Source organism: Sturnira hondurensis, unplaced genomic scaffold (assembly GCF_014824575.4).
Source record: "Sturnira hondurensis isolate 20B ecotype Veracruz unplaced genomic scaffold, ASM1482457v3 Scaffold0004136, whole genome shotgun sequence".
NCBI lineage: Eukaryota > Metazoa > Chordata > Mammalia > Chiroptera > Phyllostomidae > Sturnira > Sturnira hondurensis.
In genome coordinates this window covers 1,460,839-1,473,382 of record NW_028076767.1, presented here as the reverse complement: position 1 = coordinate 1,473,382, position 12,544 = coordinate 1,460,839, and the positions used below count along the sequence as shown (strand labels likewise).

Below are 12,544 nucleotides of genomic sequence, written 5' to 3'. Positions count from 1 at the left end.
TGTGCAATCTGTCATTTACTGGTTTCAAATAAGCTACCTCACCTTTGATTTCCCACTGCAACTTGGTTTCAACTTACACTCCAGTACTCTAGTTAGTACCATGCAATTGCCAAGAGGCTTTCTGTTAAGGCTGCTTCTGATATCAAGTTCCAGCTAAGCCGCTCTGAAATCACTCACACTGACCTCTGTTTTAGTCTTCAGGGGCACGCCGATGCCACTGTTTTTTGTACTGTCTTACATTTGGGATTGTCCAGCTACACACTCTTCTCTGTAACATCTTACAATGCAATCTGCTGCCAACTCATCACAAAATAAAATATCTAACAGTTCTTACCATTCTTTCATACGGTGTGTGTGTATCGAATTGACATATCATGAAAAATACTTGAAGCTATGGGGAATAAGAATTTAATCTATGTCACATGCATGCACACCTGGAGTTTCTTTAAAAAAAAAAAGTCTGGGAAGACCTGTAATTAAATAAATGCAAAACACGTTTAAGGCAGCTTCATGAGTGTGCTGCCTTCTCTTGAAGTTGAATTTTGAACAAGGCAGAACGACAATTAGGTGATATATTCCCTGCAGCAAGAGAGTACTTAACTTCCCCCAGGCAGAATGATCTGGACGATCATTATTCACTAATGAAAGGAGAGGCAAACTGGTGAGTTCGGCTGATCTAGGAGATGGTGGATGACAGACACTAATGGAAATACTAGGGCTGCTTTATACCCAAAACAAACAGGCTGGTTTGTGGGGCATCGCTAGTTCATGGAGAGGTAAAACACCCAGGGCTCCTCACGGGAGTCTCCTGCTCTCTCCTCCCACAGGGAAGATGGCATTTTAAAAACGACAGCCTCCATTTCAATGAAAAAAATAACAATAAAAGGAAAAGGAAGATAAATAAATAATGTGTGGATGTCTTTAGATGAGACTTTTAAATGTTCTTTAAATAATTTTTGATAATGTATTTTAAATCATTACATACAACTGCCATTGCAGTAATAATATTCCAGTAGGGGCAGCATTTTGCTAAATGTAAAAGATTGCCATTTAAAACTCATACATATACATGTGTATGTACAGTATATCAACACCATTTATATACATATATATCTAGAGAGCAACATTTCATTGCCTTGGAATATTTATGTATCCACTCCCACAATACATACTAAAGACATACTGTGTGAGTATACAGGAAAGTATATGTACACATGCTCCAACATGTATAAATACACTTTTGTCTGTGTGTGCATAAGAGCTTTAAAGGCACAATAGATAGGGATGCAGGTTTTCTAGAGAGCTGCAGCAAAGTTAAAACAATGTCACACACGTGAGACAAGTCAAAAGGAAATATAGTGGAATTCCTTGCTCAAGAATTCACTAAAGCAGTTTCATGAGTAAAATGAGTTATAAAATTCAAGAGGCTTACATGTCACTTTGTATGCTTTCCATTAAAACAAAATGGTCAATTTGTGATTAAATCAAAGTAAGATAAATTTTTAAATGACAAGAAAAGAGAAATAAACCTAATAATAGTATCAATCATAAAATCAATTTTTTTCAATTTAAGTAAAATGGCTCAAAACTATCTAGGTAAAAATCTTAAAATGAGTTTTGTTTAAATGTTAATTTTTGGTTGGTTGTTTTGAGATAAAGATGAATGCCTGATTCTCAAAATTACTATATAAAATATTATCAAAATTTATATTTTCTGGACATTTCAGAAATAAAGGTCTTTAAAAGAAACAACTGAGAAATTAATGAAATACACTTAACATAAATGCTTCTGGCTAGAATGGACACAATAAAAGAGAAAAAACACAATGATGTTTTAAATGTTGAAAGATTGACCTTGAAGGTGGTGAAGATGAAGAACAGCAGAACTGACGAGTGAGAACTGTTCTAACGGAAACTCAGTTACAATCCCCGTGAACAAGACTCTGATCCAAAGGATTCCCTCCCTCTCGGTGAGCCATGAAGACTGGCTTGCCGGACACCTCCTCCTGCTTACAAATCATCCGGAGTTTTCCAAAGATGTATAATCTTGCTTAACAAAGGCTGTTTCTCTATTATACACACACATTTTTAGGGAAATATATGTATATAGCTTTATCTATACACACACATATACATACGTGTATATATAGATTTATACAAATGTATAAATAAACATAATACTTCTCAACCTTTCCATTGACAAGGCAAGTTCACATTCAGCAAAGTGCCACCACACCCCATATACACACCTCTATACAGATATACACAAAGGGTCTAACCTCACCCTTCAATTAGGGGGAATTTATTCCACAAATCCCATTGATCAGTAACTGAAGGGAGAAATGGCACCAATACAAACTCCCTTCTTTCATTTGCATGCATATATACAAGAAATATGCAGATTTTTTTAAAAAACCCATAAAACAAGAGTGAATGAATTGGGAGATGCTGCAAAAAATACAACTGTAAAAAAAAACATGTAAAGCTTTCCTAGGTCTTGACTATATATAAGATGGATGAGGCTTCGAAGGTAACTACAAACTCAGGTGTATTATCAGAAGTTGTTTTGACATAGTTCAAAGGACACAATTTTTTTGTATTAAATGTGACCAGAGCATTTAATAACAACTCCAGTTTTAATTATTTTAGACCACCAGATACTCCAGTAATGAATGCACAGCAAAATGGCAAACCTCAAAATACAGCAATGTTTAATTCCATACGAATCAAGTCAAGGGTAGCGTATTTTTCCCTACAGCCAAAATGTGGGGGGAGGAGGGCACACTAACTTCATAAATAACAGCACAACTGAGTAACTTGCCCATCTTTGGAAATAACTGAAATCCTGTTTTGAGATACGCATGATGAAACGATCCCACCAACTCCTGAAACAAAGCAGCCCCTCCAAAACAAACCAGCATTCTTCACAAAAGGACTATAATTTTCTTAACTCCACCAAGAAAGGATAATCAACGGTATTTTCTAACTCGGAATATGAAGAAATCTATCGATGTGAAAAAATAGGTTTAACTGATTTCTGGTCCCATCTCCCCAATAGATAAACACAGTTCTGTCTTATTTTTATGCTCAAAAGTGAGAGGCTGGTCTCAGAGCCTGCTGTTTCTCATGTCGTTTTAAAAACACAGCGTAATATAAGTTAATCAAAATGGTAGAACAAAATGCACATGATATCAGAGCTAGCCTTTTCACGTAAGAAAACATGAAGAATTTGGTGTGTCTATACAACAGAGACACTGAGAAGGTAACTCCAATACCCTCAACGAAGTCAGCCGTATTTCTCCAATACATTCTGTTACTTTTCTCTACCTTTACTGTAGCACACATTCATCTCTCACACACGTGCACCCAATGTATATTTTTGCATGTGTGTAAAAGCAAACATATACATGCACACAAGAAATTTTATTTTATTTTTAAGTCACAGTGGGAATTCCTTAGTGAGGAGGGATAAAAAGATTCCTGAATAAGACACTGAGAACATCTAGACTTATTATTCTCTATTTCACTTCCCAACTTACAGAATCAACTGCAAATTAATGAATGAATCCATAGGAAATGAAAGAGGTCTTAAAAACTTAGTTTACAAATTCTGGCTACAGTAGTTGGGAGCTGTACTTGATCTACGTATTTCTATGTACCCTGTAACTAAGCGTCTAGCCATCAAGTGTAAACCACAGATCACTGACTAAAGAAACATGATTCTCAACAGTTCTATGAGCAGTAATAAATGGTCTAAAGGTGTTCTACATTTGGAGGCCCCAGGATATCCTTTTATTTTATATCTGCAAGGTAGCAAAGGATAGCTATACACCTTGACACGGCAGAGATCCAGTGTAAAAAGGTGCTTCACTAGTTTGTTTTGTCAAAAAAAAAAAGCTCATATATAATTTTTTAGCTATTAAACACATAGGCAACGTAACTCATTACACTCAATACAGCTTTAGTATAAAACTTATAATTTATGAGGTGATGTTAATAGCATAAATTAATATACCTTTTCTCTTAAAATCTACAATAAGTTTTCTGAAAGCTCATTGGGGAAGGAGATTTTTAAATAAAAGTTTTAAAGCTGTGCATGATGGGAAAGGATTCTGAATGCTGAAGCTGAGATGAGAGGCTGAAGGAGAAAGGAAAAAAGTCCTATGCAAGACACTGTGGGCTATGAAACCAAATGTTTTCTCTTTCTTGCGCTCTCTTCAATGATGAGTCACCTTTAGTTTCTTGAAAACTATTTTCTTATTTTAAAATCTGCCCTAATTTCCACAAGGAATCCCTGAGACATACTCAACACTGTACAGTGAAAAGAACTATCACTGTTGAGAGGAACCGATTCAGCCCTTCCAAGCAGATGAAGACAACGTCCCCCCTAACCCGCTGGAGCCCACTGGACCTTAGTGAGGCAGGTGGAACCACTTCAGGGCATATCAGTCCAATCCCCAAGCAAAAGCAACTGTGTGGCTTTTGGCTGGACTGGAGCCTTCCGCACTGCAGGTTGAAAATTTTTCCAAGGGGAACTTTGGGTGCATACAAAGCTTACTTCAGTGGTCCCCAGCTTAAAACAACAAATAAAACAAAAACCGAGTGAGAGAGGATTCTGTTCCTCTCAGACCAGGATCGGTACAGACCATGGGTCTTGTGTGCAGGCACACTTCGGGGCTGGGCGTGCAAGCAGGCAGAGGGAAGCAAAGGGAAGGAAAGCTGGGCTGCCCTGCAGAGCTCACTAAGAAAGAGTTAGACAGGTTTTCTTATTAGATTGTTTTGCAGACTAAACTTCCCATCACCAAAAATTCTGCCACTGAAAGGAACCGAACATTCCTAAGATCCAGGACCTAAATGTAAAGAAAGCCATACCAAACCTGCACTCTCTCTGCGGCCGTATTTCTTTCTATTAGCTCTGTGTCACAGTGCAGAGAGAGGAAAGCTAACAAATAGTAAGAGCTGGAGTAAAAAGAGAATTTCTGTTATTTGGAAATAAGGCTCTCTAAATTTCACCCACGATTTTTGCATTAGTGAGACATAATTATTCATTTATGTTCTGTTTTCTTTCCTAACTCACTGGTTAGGGGAAAATGAGTATGTTCTTTACCAGTATTATCTTTTGAAAGATAGCATTTAAAATCTTACTTTCATCTACTAAACATGGATTTTGGATGTCTCCAGAATATACTGGAAACCTTATAAAATTCAAGATACTAAGAAGTCATTACATTGTTTTACCTTTCTGTAGAATGCCAGTAAAGATTCAATTCTTTTCAATGTATTGAGAAAGGGGAAAAGACCTATGTTCTATCGTGTACATATATTCCCATCCCTCACCCCTACCCCCTAGAAATACATTTGTCAGAAAAAAAGTTCTTGGAGTGATATACATGTTGGTGATGAAAGAGATACAAATGAAGACTGGTAAGGCTACTATTTTCTTTCCAGGAATACTTTAAATTGCCTCAATAAAATAGAGAGGTCTATTGACCATTTAGAAGAAATTAATATTAGGTTATCGTATATATACTAGATTAAAAAGAGAATTTAATTGAATGTTAAAAGAAGGCAAAAAAGAAAAAGGATGAAGAAAATGGAAACACCTAAAAAATTTTAACGACTTTTAAACCTATTAAATAATTAGTGTTATTAATAGCCTCATCTTCTTACAATACCAATCCACAACAAACAACCTTTTGAACTAACTTGGAGAAAAGGCAGCTGCCTCCTACCAATACTGCTGAGGAAGCCTACCAACCAGCCGGCACCCCCAGGACCCAAACCCACAGGGGGGCTGCCGGCGGGTGTCCGTGAGCTGCCAGCCTGGGACTTCCCTATACACACGCAAACACTAGTGCCCACGGATAAAAACTGAAGTTCGGTCCCACAAGAAGAACGCTGTGTTGATAGGGTGCACCACAGACACCATCACTTTCCAAACCAAAGAACTGTCTTTGCTCCTCTCGGCTGGGATCACGTGTTGAGAACGGTAAAGAAAAGCTGTAGTGTCAGTCACAGAAAACGATGCTTCCTAACTTGCAGCTGAGGGACTGGGCCTATTTAAGAAATAATTCTTATAAATAATTATTTGGCAAAGATAAAGTATTAGCTTTCTTTAGCCTGAAGCCACTCAATACATTAACTACAGTTTTAAGAAAAAAATATTTCCAACTTTATCTCCACACCTACTATTTGCTTCTCACTAACTTACCTCTTCGTGGAGGGACACCAGCCGCACCACGCCGCCTGCCAACACGGACCTGCTCAGGAGGGAGCTTGTAAAGCAGTCATACCTCACACGGTAGCTCACTGGAGAAAACAATCCTCCACCGTATAAGCTATGTGATGATAATTAGAAAATCTTTTCATTGCATAGTCTGTTCCTTGGTGAGTGAAGTGTACTTGCTATTAACTACTGTGAATTGTTTACTAGCTACATAAACTAACCAGATGTGCAAATTGCTAAGCCATTTTTAACAGAGGAAAAAACGTCTTAAGTACTTTAGTTAAAATAATATTAACAATTAGGTAAAGAGAGTAAAGAAGAGAAAAACACATCTTTTCTTCGGATGCTATAGATCACAGCCAATGAGTATCATACGTCAGAATGGAATTCCGATTTTCAGAACACAGAGTGTATCCATTAACTGCAGCAACTCAGTCAATTAAATCACATTACAACCTAACTGGCCTTTATAAATGGTCCCAAAGAACTGCAGAAACAGTGAACCTTCTCTGCCAGTACTTCTCATGAGTTTAACACAAGAATAAAAGCGAGCTTCCACTTAATTAGGACCTTACAGAAAATGTTTTTGATTCCAGTATTGCCTTATTATAGCATAAGTGCTATTTCAAAAGACACTAATTTTCCTATTTCTGGGGTAAAAGACAATTGGTTCCTTTCTCTACATATTAATAGCAAACCTATTACTAACAGATCAGAATTGCTCCCTTAGCTACCAGAAAAACATAATGTGTATCTCTGGGTTCACAGGGGTTCTCTCTTCTGAAAAGGGACTCAAGAAACAGCAAGCGCAAAACAAATCACGAGCTTGGATATTTGTTTGGAAGTAGAGGAAATGAGAAGGGGAAATTTTGCTTAACTAATTAATTCCTCAAGCCTACACTGGCACTGTCTACGGGATGCCCTTTCTTCAGCTATTACCAGGGGCATCTACGCAAAAATGAATTTACTCAAAGTTTTTGGTGTGAAGCTATAACTGGAAACATTCCTGATCACTTCTTGCCTCCTTACCAGAAAGCAGAAAAGGGCTTTTAAATGCACATAGAACAGAAAATTGCAAACAATAAAATGTGCAACTTACTGCAAACGCAGTTTTGATAACTGAAGAACTTCAAGCAGCTCCCGTGAGGGGCCAATAGCCAGAGAAGCTGAAAATGACTGCCGTGACTTTCCCTTTGCTGCCAAAGAAAGGCTGGTAAGAGAAGTCAGTGCGCTGCTCTGCTACAGTCTCTAATGAGCACATGATGGAGACAAAACCATATTGCTGGGAATGGAGAGCTATTATAATGGGTGTGAAAAGAGTTTAGCGAACTGACACTTCTGAGCAGAAGTAACTACTCAATCATTTCGTTACAGTACATTAAAATAAAAAAGCTTACTAACATAGCTTTCACAGGTGAGAAAGGTTCAGTTGATCTGTTCTCACCATTCAGAATAGAAATTTATGGTGATACCAAATATAATTTTGCTTTGTGACATAATTTATAATTTAGAAATTTCTCAATCTGCAAAAAAGGCAAAGCTATTAAAAATAAATCTTCCAATCAATTATCATGATTAAAAAAAACTAAATATATTACAAACATATTTTTGGCCCACAAAAAGAAACTTCAATAAATACAAAATAGGGCATATAATGGTTTCTTACAGTCATGTGACCTCTCCCCTCCACAATCGCCTGCTGATCACCACCATTCCTTTAAAAAGCAGAGGAAGAAAAGCTTGCAAAAGAAGGGATTGGTTAGAAGTAGCATGGCATAAAGAGAATACATATAGGAAGTAGGAAAATACATCCAAATCTTTACTATTGAAAAGGAATTAAGATCAAATATTCCCTGACAAATGAAACATTGTATCACATCATTAATAGATACGTTCTCTCTACCTCATCTTTTAAAATATATATGTAAATTAGACTAGACTCAGGTATTTATACCCAATGGTTATCTCAGGGGACAGTGAACCGTCTCAGCAAAAGCAGGAGACAGATGCCTTAACATCTAGTTCCGCCCTTCTGAGGGGGGAAGGGGGAGGGGGGAAGGGGGAGGGGGGAGGGCAGGGGAAAAGGCAGGTAAAAAGAAAACTCACATACTCATTTGGCAGTCACCAATTTACTAAGCTACCCAATATGATTTTTAAGCCTAAAATCTTGGTACTTTAAGACAACTTCCCAAAACTTAAAACTTAACCACTTAAACTATTTTAAAAGTACCAAAGGATGGGTAAAATTTATGTCTCATTTCCATAATCTGTTTTGAAAAAACTTTAAAATGTGTATCCTTCAGATAGTACATATCACTTCACAACTGGTACACTGATTCTACAAGTGTCTGCAACATTTTACAAACCTTACCAAAGAAGCACTACTGTAAACATGAAAATTTCAAAAGCAAAAGACGGATCAAAAAGTTCACAGATGCCATCTTCCAAATCTATCTGACCTATCCTGCTTTTCACACAGAAATATTTTCTTTAATTACATCTTGCGAATGTATTCCAAGACAGAGGGACTTAGAACATGTCTAAAAAGGCAATATAACCAGCAGACCTCAGTATCTCAGCAACCCCACAGTCATTCCAGGCAAGCTTTTCACAAAATCCCTCCCCACGGCACTGCCGTGAATTCACCTCTTTTGTGTTCCTGGCTAACTCAGCAGAAAAGGGTTGTGCTACCCCGTGACCAGACCACCACCCTCTCTCCTTAGGGAACTTAGTTAACTCAGTGGGTGAGAACGGCCAACCTCACTAGGGCTGCGAGATGTGGGGGAGGAGGAGGAGCCTTATACACTCACTCACTGGGAAAAAAGAAAACAGTGGGACAGCTGTTTTCTGCCCTGCACAAAACACACGTGTGGGTGCACACATACACATAGGCAGTCAAAAGACCAATTTTTCCTTTTTAATTAAACATGATCACAATTAGGAATGGAATCCTGGCCTCACGTGGTATTTAGCAGTTGGTGCTAAGTCAGAGCCTTGATCTGCCTCTACACACCACTGGCTACGTCTTACACACAGGGACTTGGTGAACAGGATCACTCTATCTGGAACCACCTATGTAAAGACCTGGTAAGAGAATGGAAAGCATTGATCTGAATACTAGGAAATAGTAAAGGGCACTGGTAATCTGAGGTATCTTCCACTTCTAGGACTTGCTGCTCAAAGTCAATTCCATGCAGTCACTGTGCTGAGCCACTGAGGAAACCATGGGGGAGTGAACCTGCCAGGAGGGAATGAGCACCAGTGCGCAGAGCACATGTGAACACTGAAGCGAGGTCCACTGCAGGGCAACTTGTTTAACTGGAGAAGGGGGTCCCCTGGAGTCCCCATCCATTATTTTTAAAATCTTCTTTAGGAAAAGGGGGAGGGGCGATAAGGAGGAAACAAAGATAGAAAACACCAGGTTCCCCACTTGCCTGCAACACACAGACACGCTCAGTTAGGGGAGGTAAAGGGAGAGGATGCATTATTGGTACTTGTAGCTGTGGCACCTGTTACTGTGAAGCCTGTAGGGGGCGCTATAGAACTGTGGCTGGGCTGCAGGTCCTTGGGAATGCCACTGTGAGAACTCAGCTGGTGGCCGAAGGCTGCGCTGAACTGAGGGAGTTGCTGCTTGGGAGAGGTGGAGGCCATTAGTTCTGCAGAAGGCCCCATGCCACTGAAGCTGGTCTGCGGCAACCCCGGAAGCACGCTGGAGCTGCTGGGGGTCACGGTGGCGAAGGCAGGCTGTGTGGTCTCTGAGTTCGAAGTGGTGGGTGGCGTGGATAGGGAAGTGGAAAGAAGATGTCCATCTGCGTCGAGAAGGTTGCTAAATGGAGAGGGATCTCCAAGGTTGACAGGGAGATTGCCCCAATGAGTTCTGGGGTTGACAACTCCTCCAAGTGGCACCTCAAGTTGGGGTGGGAGCAAGTGCTGTGCCATGATGGGCATCTCTGCTGAAAAGGTAGCTGCCATATTATCACCAGAGTAAGATGTCGTGTGGGGAGAGGTGATATGGTCACTGTAGGGAGACGGCACGTGCTCACTATCATAATGGCTTCCATGGGGCGAGGAGTGTGAATGATCACTGCTGTATTGCTGTCGTGAGGTGATTAGGTCATCTGCCTTGCTCAGCAGCTGGGCAGGATGTGGCCTCTGGGAGGCATGGCTGCCATCATGAAGTCCATGAAACTGTCCTGGGAAGGCTCTCTCCCCAAGTGCACTCTGGCTGATCAGAGTGGCAGAAGTAAGGCCGACGTTGGCTGGGGCAGAGAACTGCCCCTGGATCTGCCCTGCCAGGGGTGTAGGTGGGTTAGACAAGGTAGCAGAACGGAGCAGGTTCTCATCCAGCTCTAGACTAGAAAAATTATCATGGACTATGCGCCCATTCAACAGCTCCCCTAGGTCCGTGTTTACTTCTCGGCTCAGGGACTGAATTCCTGAAGCTCCAGTACCTGTGGAGAACACCCCCATCCCTCTATCGGACAACTCCTGGACTGGCACACCATCTGACTGGGTAAGTACCCCAATGGTACTCAGGCACTCAAGAGAAGTTACAGCCTGCAAGGCTCGTTCAAGTTCCTCGGCCTCTTCGGTCGTTGGGAGGAGGTCTCCATTCTTTCCTGAGTAAATGAAAGCCACCAAGAATCAGCAGGGCTTTTACATGTCCCATACTACAAAACACATACACCTCAATTACCCTCGACACTGTTGTATGAAGGAGAGGCCCTGCTGAGGAGAGAAGTTCGCAAGGATTGGACTGGAAGGAGAAAGTGAAACATTAACCTGCAGGACAGGTCTGAAATGTCAAGTTGTCCGGGAGCTTGCACCACACCCTCCGTTTATTTATACACACTCACTCATCAGAGTGTTAGGAAGGAGACTCGACTCCGAGTGGTATGCAGAGGATGTATTATAGAACGGTACACCTGCAACCTGGACAATTTGATTAACCCATGTCACCCCAATAAACTCAATTTTTAAAAAAGTGTTTCATTCTTGGGAATTCTAAGTACTATCAATTTAAAACTCACAGTGGCTACTTGAATATACATGCTTTTACCTAAAAGTTTTATTAAAGCCATTAAAATAAAAGCCACCAGCTCAGATCTGAGACAAAGGCTGCATAGGGGAGTGGACAGAGCTCTCCTGCCCTCAGACTGTCCCGCCGGGGAGCAGCTGTGGAAGGCCGGGGCGCAGACACCCACAGGCGCACTGCAGCACAGCACCGGGCCGTCAGCTCACTTCACAGGTTGTCTCTTGTATGCTTCTGCGCTGCCTCCTAATACTTCCCTCCTCTTCATTTCTTTCACATTTCTAACTAATCTTTGTAAAATGGAAGCCCATGGGCCCACACTGATTTCACTTCCAATATTTAAAAAATCTACTGAAACTTGATTAATCAGCACAACATATCTGGTTTTAACAGTGAAAGGAACATTCTGAAGGTATAAAAGATTTCCCATGAAAGCACCAGAGAATTGGTGGATGGAACAAACTGTTTTGGAAAAGTACACTCTAAATTGAAGTACAAGGTAGGGAATTAAAATCAGGACAAGTTCTAAAAACACTTCAATAAGCCCAAGTTGTAATGTCTTTGCTTTGCTCAAAAATAAACTCTAGTAAAATGACTCATTTTAAAAGAATGAAGTTATAAACCTAGCTATTAAATTACACAATCCTTACCTTCTGAAAAGGTAAATTAGTCTATGCAGTATCATATTTTTTTATCTACAGTAAGAGACATTACTTGTGAGGAGGGATATTTCAAACACATCTCAGAAAACTGTGTTGTGCCCCGATGGGTATGGCTCAGTGGGTTGGGCAATGCTGCGCAAAGTCAAAAGTTGCGGTTTGGTTCCCAGTCAGGGCACATGCTGGGGTTGTGGGCCAGGACCCCAGTTGGGGGCGTCTGAGAGGCAACTAATCAATGTGGCTCTCACACATCCACATTTCTCTCCCCTTCTTTCTTTCTCCCTCCAATCTCCTCCATCTAAAAATAAATAAATCTTTAAAAGAAAACTATTTTCCTTTTTAAGAACTCATTTTAAAACCCAGTTTACTTGGATGACAATATTGACCATACCTTCAAAAAAATCAAAATCCTGTAAGTCATCAGGTAGCCGTGGCAGGACATCTGAAAAGTCCTCCTGGTTCAATTCCAAGTCGTGTGGAATGTCAGTGATCTCATTGGCAATGTCATCCGGCAACTCATCAGCACTCAGCTCTGGCGTGGACGGGCTCCTGGGGAAGATGACATGGTTGGCCCCAGCCCTCCCTTTCTACCTTCGCACCAATGGCCCTGAGACACGTTCCTCCAAC

The 12,544-nt window shown here is 40.5% G+C and overlaps 1 protein-coding gene across 4 annotated transcripts in view; it reads right to left on the bottom strand.

Moving 5' to 3' along the window:
* Positions 1-451: 451 nt before the first annotated feature.
* Positions 452-12,544, bottom strand: part of INO80D (INO80 complex subunit D) — a 64,965-nt gene continuing 52,872 nt past the window's right edge. For all 4 annotated transcript variants that reach the window (XM_037043514.1, XM_037043512.1, XM_037043516.1 and 1 more), the window contains exons 10-11: positions 12,309-12,466; positions 452-10,845 (exon numbers count right to left, since the gene is read on the bottom strand). In XM_037043514.1, the coding sequence (XP_036899409.1) occupies positions 9,680-10,845; positions 12,309-12,466 (1,324 nt within the window). In that variant the 3' untranslated portion in view covers positions 452-9,679. The remainder of the gene's footprint in view (positions 10,846-12,308; positions 12,467-12,544) is intronic.